The 16,612-nt window shown below is 35.5% G+C and overlaps 2 protein-coding genes across 3 annotated transcripts in view; both read left to right on the top strand.

Annotated features, from left to right (window-relative positions):
* The window catches only part of LOC142344623 (ubiquitin carboxyl-terminal hydrolase 5-like), a 385,171-nt gene extending 372,823 nt beyond the window's left edge, over positions 1–12,348 (top strand). Inside the window, exons 2-3 of one of the 2 annotated variants that reach the window (XM_075396431.1) lie at positions 7,868–8,082; positions 9,412–12,348. In XM_075396431.1, coding sequence (XP_075252546.1) covers positions 7,874–8,082; positions 9,412–11,614 — 2,412 coding nt within the window. In that variant the 5' untranslated portion in view covers positions 7,868–7,873 and the 3' untranslated portion in view covers positions 11,615–12,348. Of the gene's footprint in view, positions 1–7,862; positions 8,083–9,411 lie in introns of both variants that reach the window. The other variant, XM_075396432.1, reaches the window with a different exon arrangement.
* The window catches only part of LOC142344625 (trafficking protein particle complex subunit 2-like), a 580,178-nt gene that overhangs the window by 372,828 nt on the left and 190,738 nt on the right, over positions 1–16,612 (top strand). The window lies entirely within an intron of this gene.

Below are 16,612 nucleotides of genomic sequence, written 5' to 3'. Positions count from 1 at the left end.
GACTCAAAACCAAATTTTCTGAAACTTTTTTCAATTCCTAATTTTTCTCTAGTTTAAATTATGATTCAATAAAAAAAGGCTGCAGGCAAATATTGCAAGCAAGCTGTGAAAACCAAAGATGCAAAACATGTATCATATAGTGAAGTAATGCATTATTAGTAATCTGTACAAAATTGAAGAAAAGTGTTATTAATGGTGTGCGAGAACTAAATGATAATGAAGAATAAGCGACGAATATGTTGTCAACAATGAGAAAGACACTATTGTTAAAATTGATTTTGTAAGATGGTAAGTAACAAAATAAGACAGATTCGATTTGAAAGGGAGATGCAAAATTTTAAGGAGTCGGTAGATACATTTAAAAAGTTGAAGCATCCAGGCCATACATTAAATAATCCAATCGGACCCTACTTTATTGGACATATGCTTCTTAGAAAGTTGTCTTTGTCACTGCCAAAGTATCTGAAAAGGAATCTTCAAACGTTTTTAAGCAAATGCGTTTTTCCTGACTATTGGAAAGTGGGCAATATGATACTAATTTTCATTGTCATGCCTACGTTGTGCAAGTTCTGACACATGCGGTTGAAGTGTCCTATCTGTCCGCGTGCAATCTCAGAACAACAGAATGACCACAGCAAAGAAGAAATCAATGAATTTTATTCAAGGATTTTAGCGACAAAGACAACTCAAGCTCAACCTAACAATTACGTTCACAGAAATGCTTGATCTAACATTCAAAGCACATATCAACGATAAAGCAAATTCAGCAGACGTGCACGATTACGATGACAACTACGATATTGATAATAATGCGCTAATATCAATACAAATTTTTAGGAACAATTTTTCTATAACAAAAACAAGGCCACGAAAATCGGATAACCACTCTTGTATACGAATACCTCTACGTAACTCGGTTCGTTTAGCAAATTTTAATATTCCGTATTGCGCTGTAAACAATTGTTTTTTACCAACCTTTATTTGCTATTTTGTTTTACTAGGCTGCTGAAGACGTTTGACTTGAGGCTAAGCATTATGTTTGGTTACTCAGCATGGTTTCAAGCCGATGAGGCTTAATTCTTGTCATTATGTTCGACTCAATATAAAGGCAAATGTCAATTGTATCTTCAGAAAAATAAGTTTACCTATTCGTTCAACCCTCGAAAAACAATATTCATCTAACCGAGAACAAGCTTTAAGATGTTAATTTAGCCCTCGTTGATGTGAAGTGCTTTGCGCAGAAAAGTAATTCTAACAAAGTAGCTCGCGAGATTGTCTTATCGCGCCACGATTGCAGAAAGATCTAAAGCCAATAGTTTTAAAGTTCAGCTCGACTTGACTTAAAAGGTCCAGAATTGTGCGAGCACTTAACTATATCCACTGAAAAACTCAGCAATCTCGATTTATTGGTTCTGGAAAACTTTTGCAGATTGAAATTACTTGTTTACACTTTTGATTGTGCTCCTTGATTTCACGATTAGCTGGTAAAGTATTCTATATTGTTGACAAAACCACTGTTCATAAAAAAATGAAAGTCGTGTAGATTTAAAGACTCGATTTTTGAAGTGGTTTCATTTTGCTATCTCGTTTCGACAAGTTGTTCAATGTTCAGCTATCCAATGTGGTCAATTTTAGGACTACAAACCGCGAGTTAATTTGGATAGCAATGTAGTTGAATCAAATGTAGTTCAAACCTAGCCTAGTATTGCGAATTTCTTAATCTTATGATTCGTTTTAGTTTTACACCAATTTTGCCTAGTGTTTGCTGATTCTCTCAATTTTTGTTTCGAAAAATTTGGGTTCACTGAGATTCCCATACCTTGGTCAGCCTGTAACATTAACTTGAGCTAAAGGTTGATCCTATATATTTTCTGATATGTTAAAGATATTGAGTAGTAATTAGGAGCCGTCCACAATTAAGGTATGTTCAGCTCAATGAGAGCAATGAAATTGAGGAAAAACTCGTTAAATCGATTCAACCCCAGGGACTGCGTGTCAGAGTATTTTTAATCGATTTGTTTTCTTAAGGGTGAAGACGTTTTTAATAGCCGCAGTGATAGCTAGGGCTATTTTTTTTACAATTCAAAGACTTTGAATTTTATTGGGGCGCTGTCTTTTTTAAGATCTGTTCACACTTTCATGATTTTTGAAGTCAAATTGGAGTAGTGATTTTGTTCACGCCGAAACAGGAAGTGAAGCGAAAAAGCGAGTAGTTTTCGCCGTGAAACTTTAGAGTAGAGTGAGAAAACGGTGTTGGAACAAAAATTCGTTTTCTCGCTAGTGATTTTTTGTTCACATGCGGCAATTTCACTTTGATTTTTACCGATTTTTGGATTTTTTAGATAGGATTTTTTTTCTTAATGGTTTTCACAATCCGTTCATAGTTCATTATAGGCTTAGTTTTTTTTGTTTAAACCAAATTTCCCTTTTTCGCTTGTGGTTTTTTGTTCACATGCGGCTGTTTAGCTTTTATTTTGTTTTTTTTTCAAATTTTTTGATCTGTTCTTTTTATTAATGGTTTTCACAGTTCACTCATAGTCCGTAAAATTCTTTGAATTGTACGTCAGGACTTGTCTTGCTATGTTTTTTTTTTTATTTCGTCACGATTTTTGTTACGACCATATGACGTCACAACTACTTCAAATCTGCTTTTTTTTATTCGTTCATGCAATTTCAACTGAAGTGCATGTGTGACGTCATTTTTTGCTCTTAGTGGAGCGAGTTTTTTGTTCATTCGCGTGGTTAAATTTTGGTCACACTTGACTTACCTCACTCGCAAAAATGACTTCCTCACTTTGAAATTGACTTTTGTTTACTTTAATTCAAAAGAGAAAAAGTCAAGTGAATGTGTGTCACTCTAAATGAAGGTTATTTCAGAGCAGCTAATAGAGGTAGCAAAGATTTTTAATCAAAATATAACATATCAGCCTTCAATGAAAAGACAAATTTTTTGGGTCTGTCTTACTGTTTTTTGAGGCTGCAGATGTACGAAGCTATTGCGGCTATTTTCTGGCAATCTGCCAGCTATGTTTTACTTCTTTAGCTCCTTGAAATTTAGTCGGTGCGCATATGGATTCTAGTTATTTGAAACAATTATTAATGGCTACGATAGAGATAGACTGCTTGTTGAGCAGAGCTATTATTGACATTCTTTTGTTTTCTAAAATTCGGAGTATTGATTTTGTTGAGGTTTTTTTTTTGAGCCGGATGTACTATGTCTATTAGCCTTTTGACCTAAATTTAAATATGATTTTGCTGAGCGACATAAGCTTTTCGCCATGCGCTGTTTTGAATTAATGAATTTTTGACTTCAGATGATTTTTCCGGCACAAGTGCATAGAGCTACCCGTTTTCAGCCATTTTTTCTGACCATTTGGCCATTTGTCGCCTGCATTTATTTTTATTGCAATGAATTTTGATTGTAGCTGCAGTAATATATAGCCCTGCAGTTGATTTAAAAGTGTTTTTGATGGCCCAATAATTTGTTCCAAGGGCAAAGTTGCCTAATATTTGTCAATATTTCAAATAATTTTTGGGTTTTTTCAGTCAATTCCCGTAATTTTGCATCTTTGAGCCGACTTTCCTGTGATCAGTATATATATATATATATATATATATATATATATATATATATATATATATATATATATATATATATTATTAATTTTTAACCCTGTGTCCGTTACATCTTGAATCTTGTTTTGGCACTCTTTTTGTCGTGTAAATATTCATGATTTGGAAATTATTCGAGTTTTGCTGTGCTTTGATTTGTAATTTTTGTTATGATTATTTCATTTTATATGATTCCGTTGTTAGGGTCTGCTGGGCCTACTATTACAAATTAATCGGTACTATTACTATCTGTACTATTGGCGATGGAATCTGTTCTGAAATAATTTCTTTTTTTTTAGTTTCAAACTCTTTCTCCCGTAGTATTTTTCCTAGTCTAGTTAAATTTCGCAGGAAATTGAATTTGTTTTTAAACAAAGTGTTCTACAAGAGAAAACTATTGTTAAAGTTTTTGAGATACTGGGGAACCAAAACGAGAAATTGTCTCGATTATATTTTTTTCTGAATCATAGCAGTTTCGGACCTAAGAATTTGATTTCTGTTTTAGAAATTCTTTTCTTTTTCTAAGATCTTTCTCTCTATGCTTTCTGTCTTTTAGTCTTTTCTTTGGTCCGCATATTGATGAAATTTTCAGTCCGCTTATCTGCAAAAGACTGAGCTCGACCAGTTTTTCGATTCAGTTTTTGTTCATTCTATAATAGTGGTCTATTCTTAATGTTCAAAAACGCTGTTTTCCCAAATTCAATTTGTGCCTGGTGCTTTCTTTTTGGTTCAATTAATTAGTTAATTATAAATAATTAAGTTGGAGTTCAGTTTTTGGCGCCTTGGCAAAATGCGTGATGAATTGATAGGTTGTTCGTGTTGGCCCAACGCTTTGAATCATGTTTTTTGTTAGAACAATATGACGCCACTCTAACTTCAAATCCGCTTTTCGTCTTCTGTGATCACTTTTTGAATATAAATTAAAATTAATTAAAGCTAAGAAATTGCTTAGCCTGAATACAGCTGGGGGAAAAAAGCCTTGGAGAGCAGTTAAAAACTCCTGTTCATGAAGAGATTCCTGATTTTATATCAACTTGAGTTTAATAATAGTAATAATAATAATAATGAATTTAACCTGAAGTAATAATAATAATGAATTTAATAATGAAGCTTAGTTTTCCAAACATGGTATACCCGATTTGGGGCAGATGAGCTCCAGGTTTTTTTAATTTCTCAAACAACGTCCATCTGGAACTTGTATCTTAAGGTTACTTGTAATTCTTTGTTCAAAATTTTTTGCAGCTCGCTCTTGGATTTTGGTGTTTTGGAGAGGGGATTGTAATCGAGAAGTCTTGCCTTTTTGAGAGTTGATTGTTTTACTTTACAACACAATTGAGGAAGTTGTTTTAAGTACTCTAGAACTATATTTTGACAGAAATGCTTCCAGGACTTTTTCAGATAATCTGGTTCTAGGATCTCCAATTCGTAGACAGGCGAACTTCGTAGACAGGATAATTTTTGATTTCGGTTTGCTATTACTTTGTCAAGGTGTAAGTCACATTATAAATTTTCCGACAACGGAATTCAAAAACCTTTTAGACTTTCTTCTGGTTTTATGACGCTTTGTCCGGGTAAAAACGGCTCGCATTGTGCTCCGATAATTTTTTCTAGAAAAAAAAATTATTTGACTTTTGTTGTAATTTGTAGTTTAATTTGTTTTTGCTCCTCCGCAAATTTTTTTTTCAATTTCTGGTTGCAATTGTTTCCTGTAACATAGAAATGCTACAATTTGTCATCATCGTAGAGAAAACTGTACTATAACTAGTGCTATTCATTTATATAGCTGAGAAAATGAAAACAGCAAAAATAGAACTTTGTGGCCCACCACTGTGCATTGCAATGATTTGCGATATTTCAATGCAGACCTTCACCCTCTGCTGTGTTCCTGATAGACAAAGTGCGAAATGAAATGAACGTTTTTGTCAAAACGAAAACCGCATAATGTATGCAGAACAATGTTGAAATTAATTGTGTCCAAAGCATTTGCAATGTCAGGGTAGGCAATTATGAGATGTTTATTGGCGTCGAGTGCGTCATAAAAGTTACTACAGTAAAGTAGTAGCTGTAATTGTCGAGTAATCTTTTCTTAAATCATGCTTTGAAACTTTTAAACTAGTCGTTCGAAGAGAAGAGATGGCGTACTCAACATAGTACTAGGTCGGTAATTTATTGTCTATCTTCCTGTATGTCTATCTTTAAAATGAAGACGGTCATGGACTTTTTTTGCGTACAACAGGAATCTCGCATTTGTTGATAGAGCTGAACCGAAACAAAAGATGACTTTTATGTATGATAAGAAAGCTTTAAGTATTTTTGGATTTATTTCGCCGAATGGCTGAGAAGCACTTCTTCGACCGTACTTGCGGAGAACTGAATATAATCAAAAAAAATTTCTGGTTACAACGAATCGGGTATATGTGTCTGAATTATCACATTTGAAAACAGAGGCAAAATATTCATGGAAGCTTTCTGCAAAATTCTTGTAGCCATTAACATTGCGGTTTTTGAACTTCATTTGGTCTGGTAGGCGCGGTTGAGCTGCGATTTGTCTTCACAAATTAAAAGCGTCTGCCGAAGTCCATTTTATTTTTCAATGAAATGATGTTTCTTCGTCCGATGAAAGTGTTAGTTGGTCTTTCAATCGATAAGTTGTTTGTTTTTTTCGTGTTCCTTTTTTCTGCAGTTGATTGAAATTGATGCCGCAGTTTTATCTGAAACAGATGGGAATCTGTTTGTTTACCACTTTCGTTGCATCATTTTTTTCTGCGTAAATTGAGCCTGAAGCTGTTCGTTTAGTCAAACAAAACAAGGAGCTGCAAAACAAATCTTTGATAGAAGAGCGTTTCACTTCAAATTCAATAATATGTTTTGAGCAATGAGGACACCTCCATGTGGCCCGTTGGCTCTGTCAGAACGACTTTGTTTTTGGTAATTGCAGTCTAAGAATACTTCATCGTTTTATCGCTTGGATGAAGTTTCGTTCAATCAAACAATATCTGTTTTCACAGTTTTCATCAGAGTATATAGTCTTTTTCTTTATTCGAGCGTATTAATTGACCGGCAGTTCAATTATATTATGCGAATTTTTTCTCGTTATGTATTTATTTGGAAGTTCTACCAAATGACTGGCCGTTCGCGGCTATGGATTTTATTGTGTCTATCATTGTGTTTTTGTATAAAAGTTGTTTTGACTTGATGTTGATTTCAGTGCGGTTTATTCCTAGCGCTTGAGCTAATTTGAAGCGATAACAAAGAACCTTTCTCTGAGCTAGCCAATCTGATTTCGATAAAGTGACAAAAATATTATCAATCTTCAGCTTTTGATTATTCATCTGTAAGATTCTATTATTGCATGAATTCGGTAACTTCAAGTTTTTTGTTAGATTCTGATGTTGTTGCACTAGGGACAGTTGAAACTTCTTGAGATGGATTGGGGGGGGGGGGTCAAAGAATTGTTGTCTTGAAAACCATTTTGACTTTTTCTGCATTTCAACTTCGAGAACATCAACGTCTTTTCTGAGGTCTTGTTTCATTTCATGAATGCTGTGCCTATGGTCATTTTTGGAGAATTGTCAGTCGTTGCCTTAATTCTGCATTTTGCACAAGCCTAGACTGCAGCATCATTTCTGCCCAAGGCTTTTTGTTCGGCATGTTTGTTGTATTGACCATGGTTGTATTTAATTTATATTTTTTGTATTTAAATTTGCCTTCAACACTTGATTTCTCTGGGGCACAGAGTAATATTTCCATCTTCGTTTGTCTTCCAAACAATTCATTGTGCCTGATTTGTTTGCATTATTTGTTTGGAGAATCCCTCGGATTTTGAGTAAATATATTCTTTGGAATGAAAATATGAAGCAAAACCCCTTTAGCCTTTGCGGGGCGTCAATAATTTTTTAAAAACTTTTGTGAGAGGATTATATACATTCATAAAGATGAAGGACAAATAGCTTAGAGTGGAACACAGCTTGCAGTCTCTGTTCATTTTGAAGAAGAGGTGTATTGCGGCTTTATGTTACACTTCGGAGGAAGGAGGCATGCGCTCTAGGTAATTGACAATTTCGTATTTCGTGCAATCAATTTTTACGCTGCTATTTTTTCTGTAGTTGAAGTATGTTTTATACTTCAACTACAGAAAAAATAGCAGCGTAAAAATAGGCATGTAGTGCTTGGATTCCAGTTAGCAAGTATTTGTATCATATCAGCGTTATCAAATTAAATGGATCCGATTTTACTAGAATTCTAATTTCAGATTGTTAAGATGAGTTTGATGTCTCACTGTGCCAAATTGCAGATGCCCAATTTGAACAAGTTGGTGTACAAAGAGGAATGTCTCTACAGCTTCGATACTCCGGAGAATTGTCCAGATGGATTGTTTGTTTCTCTGACATCATATATGGCTGTAGGCAAGGAGAGCCTGGATAGTTTTTACTTTCCGATGACCCAAGACCCATTCTACCTTAACTACAAGCAAGTTTACCTTTATACTTTTTAAACTGAATTCGCAAAATTGTAGCATTAATGTTGTGCCATGTTTTAAAAAAGGTCCGAGCCTCTAATTGAAAACTAAAAAAAATTCTTTTTATATCAAGCAGGCTGTTCACTAATTTTGAAAATTTTTATGGATTTTTATAGTTTTAAGTTGAGTGTAGCTATATTGCGGTGATCTTGGTGTTTAATTGATCGCAAACGACGTTTGTAGCAATTACATTAGTCCTGTTTTCGTTTCCATGCGATTTTTAGCTTGACCGATTTTCGTCTGACACATTCGACTCAAAAACACGGTAAACAGGTAGTGACCTGAGGGCATCAAGTGCTCTTAAAGCCTTTCGGCGTACTAGACGCCAAGTATGCGATTCACTGAAAATTTTGGAACCATAAATTCATAGTGTGAAGGGCGGTTCTGAGAGTTGACCCCCACCCACTTCACCCCACCAGTGCCCCGCCGCCGCCGCGATCAGCTCATGTCCCTTCAATCAAGCTAAAGCTAGCCTCCCTAATCCGTAGATAACTACTGACGAAGTCAGCCCTCTTGCTTGTCGTTTGAGAGCAATTCGCCCGACGTTGGTCGGTTATGTTTGTATTTGTTTTATCGTTTTACATTTTATCACGCTGCAAATTTCAAAAGAGCACTTTTGTTTAGCATCTTTCCAGGTCGCTATTTCACTGCTTTTTTGCTGTTTTTATGTGCGTGACGTCATTTCTTAAACCAATTGGTGGCTGAACTGTGTCATAAATGTTTTTGATCATAACTGACTTTGCGCACTCTCTAAATGATTTATAACTTTATTAAGGTCACTTGAAATCAATCTGAGCCCTATCAAGACGAATATATAACTCCTATATAATGATCAATTATAATAATAAAGCATGGCGACCAAATTAAAATAACCAATTTATTTATTTTTCGGAAGGAGCTTTCTTTTGAAAACGTTTTAGTCATTTAAAAAGTTGGCAACTGCATTAACTCAATTCTGTATGTTGCCATCTAAATTTTACATCTCGTAAGTCTGTTTCGTAGCTATTTTCGTATTCTGACGTCTATGTTTGTATTGTTTAGACTTGCTTTGATTAAGTTTGAAGGCTTACCGTCTGAAAGTATTCTACTCTTTTATTTAAAAAAAATTGTTTTTGAATTTTGAGATAACGAAAATTTTCTTGTTCGTGACGAACAAATATGATTGACGTCAATATTTAATTCTGAGGTCAGCAAAGGATTATTAAGAAGTTGACCTTTTACTTGACAAGTGATCTGAAGCAAGTTTTACAACTATAATATGCAAATTTTGGCTACTTTAGGAGGACAAAGAAACAAAAAGCGAAGCCGGACTCCGAAACAGCTCCAGAAAATCCAACTAAGTTAGCAATTGGAGTGGAGGGAGGCTTCTCAGCTGGTGCAGAGGCTGAATTTGAGTATGAAGACAGCTACAGAGTGTACTTGAAGCCAGAAGACAAGTTTTTTGAAACTGAATCGCAAGATTTGCCTGAGATTGTGCGTCAGAATGTAAAGCATGTGATTGAAGCTCATTCTGCGAGAGCGTCCAGTTTACCGTTAGAATGGGATGGAGAGACGAGGAGAACAACAACTGTCGAGTTAGTGCAACTCAATAACGGGAAGAAAATTCCTCCATCGGGCTGGAAATGTGAACGTTGCGACTTGACCACGAATTTGTGGTTGAACTTAACTGATGGTGCTATTTTGTGCGGCCGGAAGTTCTTTGACGGTTCAGGGGGTAATAACCATGCTGTGGATTATTACAAGGAGACGGGATACCCGTTAGCAGTTAAATTGGGAACTATAACTGCGGATGGTCGAGGTGATGTGTTCTCGTATGTTGAAGATGACATGGTTGAAGATCCCTTGCTAAAAGAGCATCTGGCTCATTTTGGTATAAACGTCAAAAATCTTGTCAAAACGGACAAGACAATGGCGGAGATGGAAATTGAGCTGAATCAGACTTACGAATGGAAACTGTTGACTGAAGCTGGGTCGGAGTTGGAGCGGTTATACGGACCTGGTTACGTTGGAATGCGAAATTTGGGTAATACATGCTATGTGGCCTCCGTAATGCAGGCATTATACCATGTCCCTCAAGTTGCGGCTCATTACTTAACTGCGTTTCCAAGCTTGGTAGCTACAATTGATCCAAAATCTGATGAAATTCATAATAATATCAGTTTTCAAATTGCTAAATTGTTTCATGGGTTGATGTCCGGAAAATATTCATCGAAGGAAATGACAGAAAAATTTATTGAAGGAATTTCCCCTGCATCGTTTAAAAGATGCGTAGGACGCAATCATCGCGAGTTCAGTACCGGAAATCAACAAGATGTTCATGAGTTTATTCTGCATTTGTTCTCTCTTGTTGAGAAACATTCTAGAATATTCGGAGAAGACTTTACGCGTGATTTTCAGTTCACGATTCAAGAGAAAATTCAGTGCAGTGTTACTGGAGCGGTCAGATACGACAAAAGGAAAGATAATATGCTCTCTCTATTTGTTCCCATGGATAAAAGTATCAATAAAGATGAGGTCAAAGCGTTCGAATCATTGAAGCAAAAATACAAAGAGCAAAACAAGGAACCAGATGTCTCTGAAATCGTAATTCCTAAAGTGCCTTTTTCAGAACTACTGACCACGTTTATTGAGAAACAAGTTGTTGAAAATTTTAGAAATCCTCTGCTTGACAATCAGCTTGTTGATGCGCATAAATTTACTTCAATTTTAACTTTTCCGAAATATTTGTTCATTCATATCAGACGATTTACTATCACTGACGATTGGCGACCAGCTAAATTAGAGGTATCTGTTGACATGCCAGACTTTATTGACCTGTCAGCTATTCGGGCTCTTCCGAAACCTGACGATGAAACTTTAATTCCAACAAGCTCGGAGTCTCCGGCGAAGTTCGAATTCAACCAAGAATTTATCAATTTGTTAATGACTATGGGCTTCACCATGGACGCGTGCAAACGGGCTTGTTACAAAACCAATAATTCAGGCATAGAAGCTGCTTCTAATTGGTTAATGGAACACCTGGACGATGTTGATTTGAATACACCATTTGAACCGCCGAGTACAAACTCGGGTCGCAATTCGGCAACCGCCAATCAGCCTCAAGTTTCAGAAGAATCAATAGCTCTTGTAATGTCTATGGGTTTTTCGAGTGAGCAGGCCACGAAAGCGTTGAGAAATACTAACGGGGATGTAGAACGAGCTATTGAGTACATTTTCAGCCATCCTGTCGACGATAATGAGCCAGAACCTGGTGCCAGTGCTAGTACAAACGCAGGACAGAATGAAGATCAACTAGATATGGGCACGACCAAGTATAAATTGCTGTCTTTCATTAGTCATATTGGCCCCTCAGCGTCTTGTGGGCATTATGTGGCCCATGTGAAAATTAATGACCAGTGGGTTTTGTTCAATGACGAGAAAGTTGCAATTAGTTCGAAGCTGCCGAAGGATTTGGGTTATGTGTACGTATACGAGCGGATGTGATTGAACAAGTGTGTGATCAATTTATTAATGTTAACTAATTGAACAACATATTTTAAAGTTGTGATAATTGATGAGTAGATGTGAACGAAATTTATTCAATTTTAAGATCTGCGATCATTCTAACTAATGTAAAATAGCGATGATAATTTATACATTGTTTTGTGCGTGAAAATTAAAAACCATTTTTTGTGCTATCTATTTTTTCGCGCATAATTTTTCGAAGTTTTTCTTCTGAAGTGTGTATTGTAGAGCTATTTTCAGATTACTGTGAAATGGCCAATAACAGTGGACAAACATCGTCAAATGAGAAGCATCAACAAACAACACTGGCTGACCGTTTGAAGAAGTTAGACTTAGCTGATGAACAGATTGCCGTTATAGCGCAAGAAACGAGCAATGTCGTTCAAATTTTGAACCAGAGTAGTGAAAGTGCAAATTCGAACCCATCAACGAATCAAACTCAATGTCAAAGTAGTCTTGCTAATTTTTCAGAGGCAATTAAAAAATTCCACAATATTCTTGCCGGGGAGCTGAACTATTTGCAGAGAAACAGTTCGTCGTATCCGCATCAGGGGTCAGTTTATATCAACACGATGAAGTTAGATTTAGCAATCGAGGCCAGTAAAAACAGTGCAGAAATGTTAAAGAACTTGAAAGTGTCCGAGAAACGTGTGGATAAATTGTGAAGCTTTCTGTTGATTTGATTTTATTTGTGAATTGATTATTGAAATCAGCTTTTGTTAAATATGTGGAAGGTACCTTGTTCCGTATTTTTGCAGATCTGTGAGTTATTAGTATTCATCGGCTGAAAAATTTATTCGTGACGGTGTTTTCCCCCCTTCTTTACCACTGTCTGATTTAATACAACAAGCTACCTTTATGACCATTTTTGTTTTAAGAGCTCGTAACTTTTCGCTTTCAAGCATATTAATTGCTCTCAAACGAAGTTTGTAGCAATTATATTAGTCCTGTGGAATTTTTTATGCGATATTTCGCTTGAGTGATTTTTAGTCTGACCCATTTGACTTTTCGTCCTCTAAAACGGGATAAACAGGTAGCGCCCGGAGGGCATTAAGTTCTCCTAGAGCCTTATGCCCTAGCAGTCTCTAAGAATGCGATTCAACAAAACTGTTTTGAAGAGAGTTCTTCCACTCACGCCCGCAGTCCACCCTCCTCCAGCTGCCGATTCGGACCACCTCTCGTCCAGTCCTCCCATCCCTATCCACATCGCTTGACCCCCCCCCCTCCCCCCCCCCCCCACCACCAGCCTCCAGCAGCCGGAGGAGAAAAAAATGGGTGCTGATATCTCCGATACCAATATGGTAACCCCCAATTTTTTTCACTGGTGTGTGATCTGGAAGCATCCGTGCATTAATTTAAAAAACGAAGAAGATCGGTAATGTGCTTTTGCACAAAATGTTCCAACCAGTAACATCCCAAGCAATATATCAAGGCTTGATAAGCTTGAAATTCTGTTTATACCCAGATTCATATCGACAGACATCTATTTAAAAACAGTCTTAGTACAAGAGAGGATTATTTAATCATTTTAATTATTGCGGGGTGGTAGTGGGGCAAAGGGTTTAGTTAGACCTAATGTTAAAAGTTAAACCAATTTGGCGCGGAATTTTCAAGTAGTAGTCTTAAATTGCCACCAAAAGAGTCAGCTGCTTATAGTATCGAATGAGCGTGCTATTTAGGTTTCGTAAAAATGAAAAAAATAGTCGTTACGAAATTGACTCCAGAAGCCAGAACGGTCGAGCAAATTTTTTTCGTAAAAATAGACACTTCTGCAATATTTACCTCATACTTCATTCGAGAGCACTAAAGTTTAAAATTTTTGGCAATTGCGAAATTTTGATTTTGAAGCCTTATCCTTAGGTTTGAAGACAGTTAAATAGGTTAATTTCAGGAAATGAACATTTTTTTGAACAATGTAAAGATTGAAGTTGCGTACCAAATAAATGTTTGTTATCAAAGATTGACGGCGAGATAAGAATGTTGCAATATCGACTTTTAGCTCTAAAACAAAACACCTCATAACAGCTATTAAAATTGCAAATTTAGTGCAATTATACAGAGCATCGTTTAGGGGGGGGGCATAAATTGCTCTCAATCAGAAATTAGGACTGTTTCTAAAAGAGAAGCGATTGTTAAACCAGCATTCTCAAGATCTTGATAGCGGAATGGTTAATGAGTCTGTCAATTACTACGGAGGTGATGGTTTCGAACCCCTACTTGTTGAGGGGTTTTTGTATTCATAAAAATGCCCCAATCATAAAAATGCCCAGTCTAATGCCCTTTCTGAATTAAATTGACCCGCCTGTAGCTCAATTACAAATTGGATGACGTTAGTCGGTTTATGTTTTCCTCTTAAAATTTGAACATAGTTTTTCAGTAGATAATGAGGAATTCAAACAATACGCATTGAGCCACATATAAAAAATTGAATTTACCGATTGTGCTTTTTGCGACTACAGTTTGAAGTTCAAAAGACGAAGTGAAGTCGTAAAATCATATTGAAATTCTGCTTCTCGAAAATCGTTCTCACGCGTCTTTTTTATTTGCTTTGATAAAAAGATAAATTTCAAATAAAAATTACTGGAACAAACGCAATTTTTTGGAAAAAGCTTCATTTTGATTGGCGTTTTATATTAATTTATGAAAACTTAGATTTTTCTTCAACAATGCCTTTTTTACTGTTGCAAAAACATGCAAGAGTTACATTTACCCGAGATTTTTTAAAGAGTTATAAAAATAGCGAGCTCGAACGCTAGCCTAAATGTTCACTCTTTTTCTCATAAAAACGGTCTTTTTAACTTGCGTACAGAAATGGTTTTCAATATTATTAACTGTTTCCTGACGGGAAATAGACGGGATTTAAACGTGCTCGATTTTGACGTTTAGAATTTTTGACATTTAAACTAAGTATTTTTTTTCTTTAAAAATATTTAAAAAGTATTACATTCAAAGGTTGTGATGACCAAAACCGTAACAGTTTACACTAGTCACAAACTGTGTGAATTCGATTTTAATTTAATAACATGATCGTTTTTGAAAAAAAAAACAAATGATATTTAAAAACTTCGTTGTTTTTTTATTTTCACCCTATTTACCAAATCTGATTTTTCTCTTTGGGCTCGTTAAAAATAGTTTAATTTATGAGTTAGCATTTGTTATATTGTATTTTGTGCCATATTTTTTCTAGTAATTGTTTTAAATTGTTGCGTAATTACTTCCTACAGGTGAAAATGTTTAGTTTTCAAAAAATTTTATTTGTCAAAAAGTATTCAGAGAAAATGGAGATGTCATTTCAACAATCGATTCAGTTTGCTCTTTCCACGGATTCGATTTTGTGTCTCTCGGTGAAATTTATACGTCGGCAAAAATTGGCTCAACAAATGTTTTTTCGAGCAACTTATTTTTTATTTCAACGTTTGTACAAAAGGTTTTCATGATTTAAGGTGCTTATTGATGAAATACGTTTCAACGCATTATACTTTGTTTGTGGTGCATTGGTTTGTGGTGAATATATCATCCTTTTATTATTGGAGGCTAATTGTGCGAAAAAGAGTTAATTTGCAATTTAAGACAATTTAATGCTACTACAACAAAATAGTAATTATTTATTTAAAGCATATTAAGGGGTTCACTTTATTGCGGGATAAAAACGGCGTAATGCAGTTTTTTGTTCTGATGTTTTCTTAAATTGCTCAAGCAATTCAAAATGTCTATTAACAATTTGGGTTTGTAGACACCCAATTCAAACTCTGGTTACACAATATTTGCGTGACATAGCCTAATTTTGATAGCCACAGCCAAAGCCGACGTCTTGCCTGTCGTTCGACGGAAAGTTGTTGGTTTGTTTCATTTTTCTCAATTTGGATTTTATCGTGCTACATTTTCGACTACGTTTTTATTAGCCGCACAGCGATAGCTGAGGCTATTATTGGCCTTCTCTTGGTTTTTTTTATTTCGTCTTCGCGATTTTTGTTACGACCATATGACGTCAGAACCACTTCAAATCTGCTTTTTGTTCATTCGTTCATGCAATTTCAACTGAAGTGCATGTGTGACGTCATTTTTTGCTCTTAGTGGAGCGAGTTTTTTGTTCATTCGCGTGGTTAAATTTTTGGTCTCACTTGACTTACTCACTCTCAAAAATGACTTCCTCACTTTGAAAGTGACTTTTATTTACTTTAATTCAAAGAGATAAGGTCAAATGGGTGTGTGTCACTCTAAATGAAGGATATTTGAGAGCAGCTGATTGAGGCAGCAAAAACTTATACAGATTTTTATTCAAAATATAATATATCAGCCTTCAATGAAAAGACGAATTTTTTTAGTCTGTCTTTTTTACTGTTTTTTGAGACTGCAGATCTATGAAGCTATTGCGGCTATTTTCTGGCAGTCTGCCAGCTATGTTCAACACAACTCAAATTTTAAGTATTGGTCTGGGCTGATTAAAAATGTTTTCGAGCGTTTCAAAAATCATTGATTGTGAATAGTTTTAAACAGAAGTTCATGATCAAAATGTTTTCAGCTCAAGAAAGAGAAGGAAAGCCATGAGAAAAAGAATTTGTTGATGAAAACCCCGGTTATTATGACAAACGCTTTTTCTAATCATTATAATCGCAGTTTTTTTGGCAGGCAAAAGTACATCTGAGTTATTTTTCAGATATCCGATCATTCTGGAAATTTTGTTGTGCCCGTTTCTGTTTTTCTCTTATTTTTGTAATGTTCGATTTGGTTTTGATAGTTTCACTATGCTAAGGGTTTAGCCGAACTGCATTGTCATATCATTTCTCTATTGCTGATCACATTTTTAAAATGTAAAAGCCTATTGTGATGCATTCGTTTTGTCGGTAATTTTGGAAACAGTTCTGGACAGAGCTGTTTCTGATTTTTTTTTCTTTTGCTGAACACCGTCTTCCAATACTGATGTTAAAAATTTTGGTGTCTATGAAGTGGCAGATAAAATAATTTTTTTCAGAAATG

The sequence above is a fragment of the Convolutriloba macropyga genome, chromosome 8 (genome assembly GCF_964194025.1).
Source record: "Convolutriloba macropyga chromosome 8, txConMacr16.3, whole genome shotgun sequence".
Lineage (NCBI taxonomy): Eukaryota > Metazoa > Xenacoelomorpha > Acoela > Convolutidae > Convolutriloba > Convolutriloba macropyga.
Note: the sequence above shows the minus strand (reverse complement) of the source record. Positions and strands in the feature narration are given on the sequence as shown.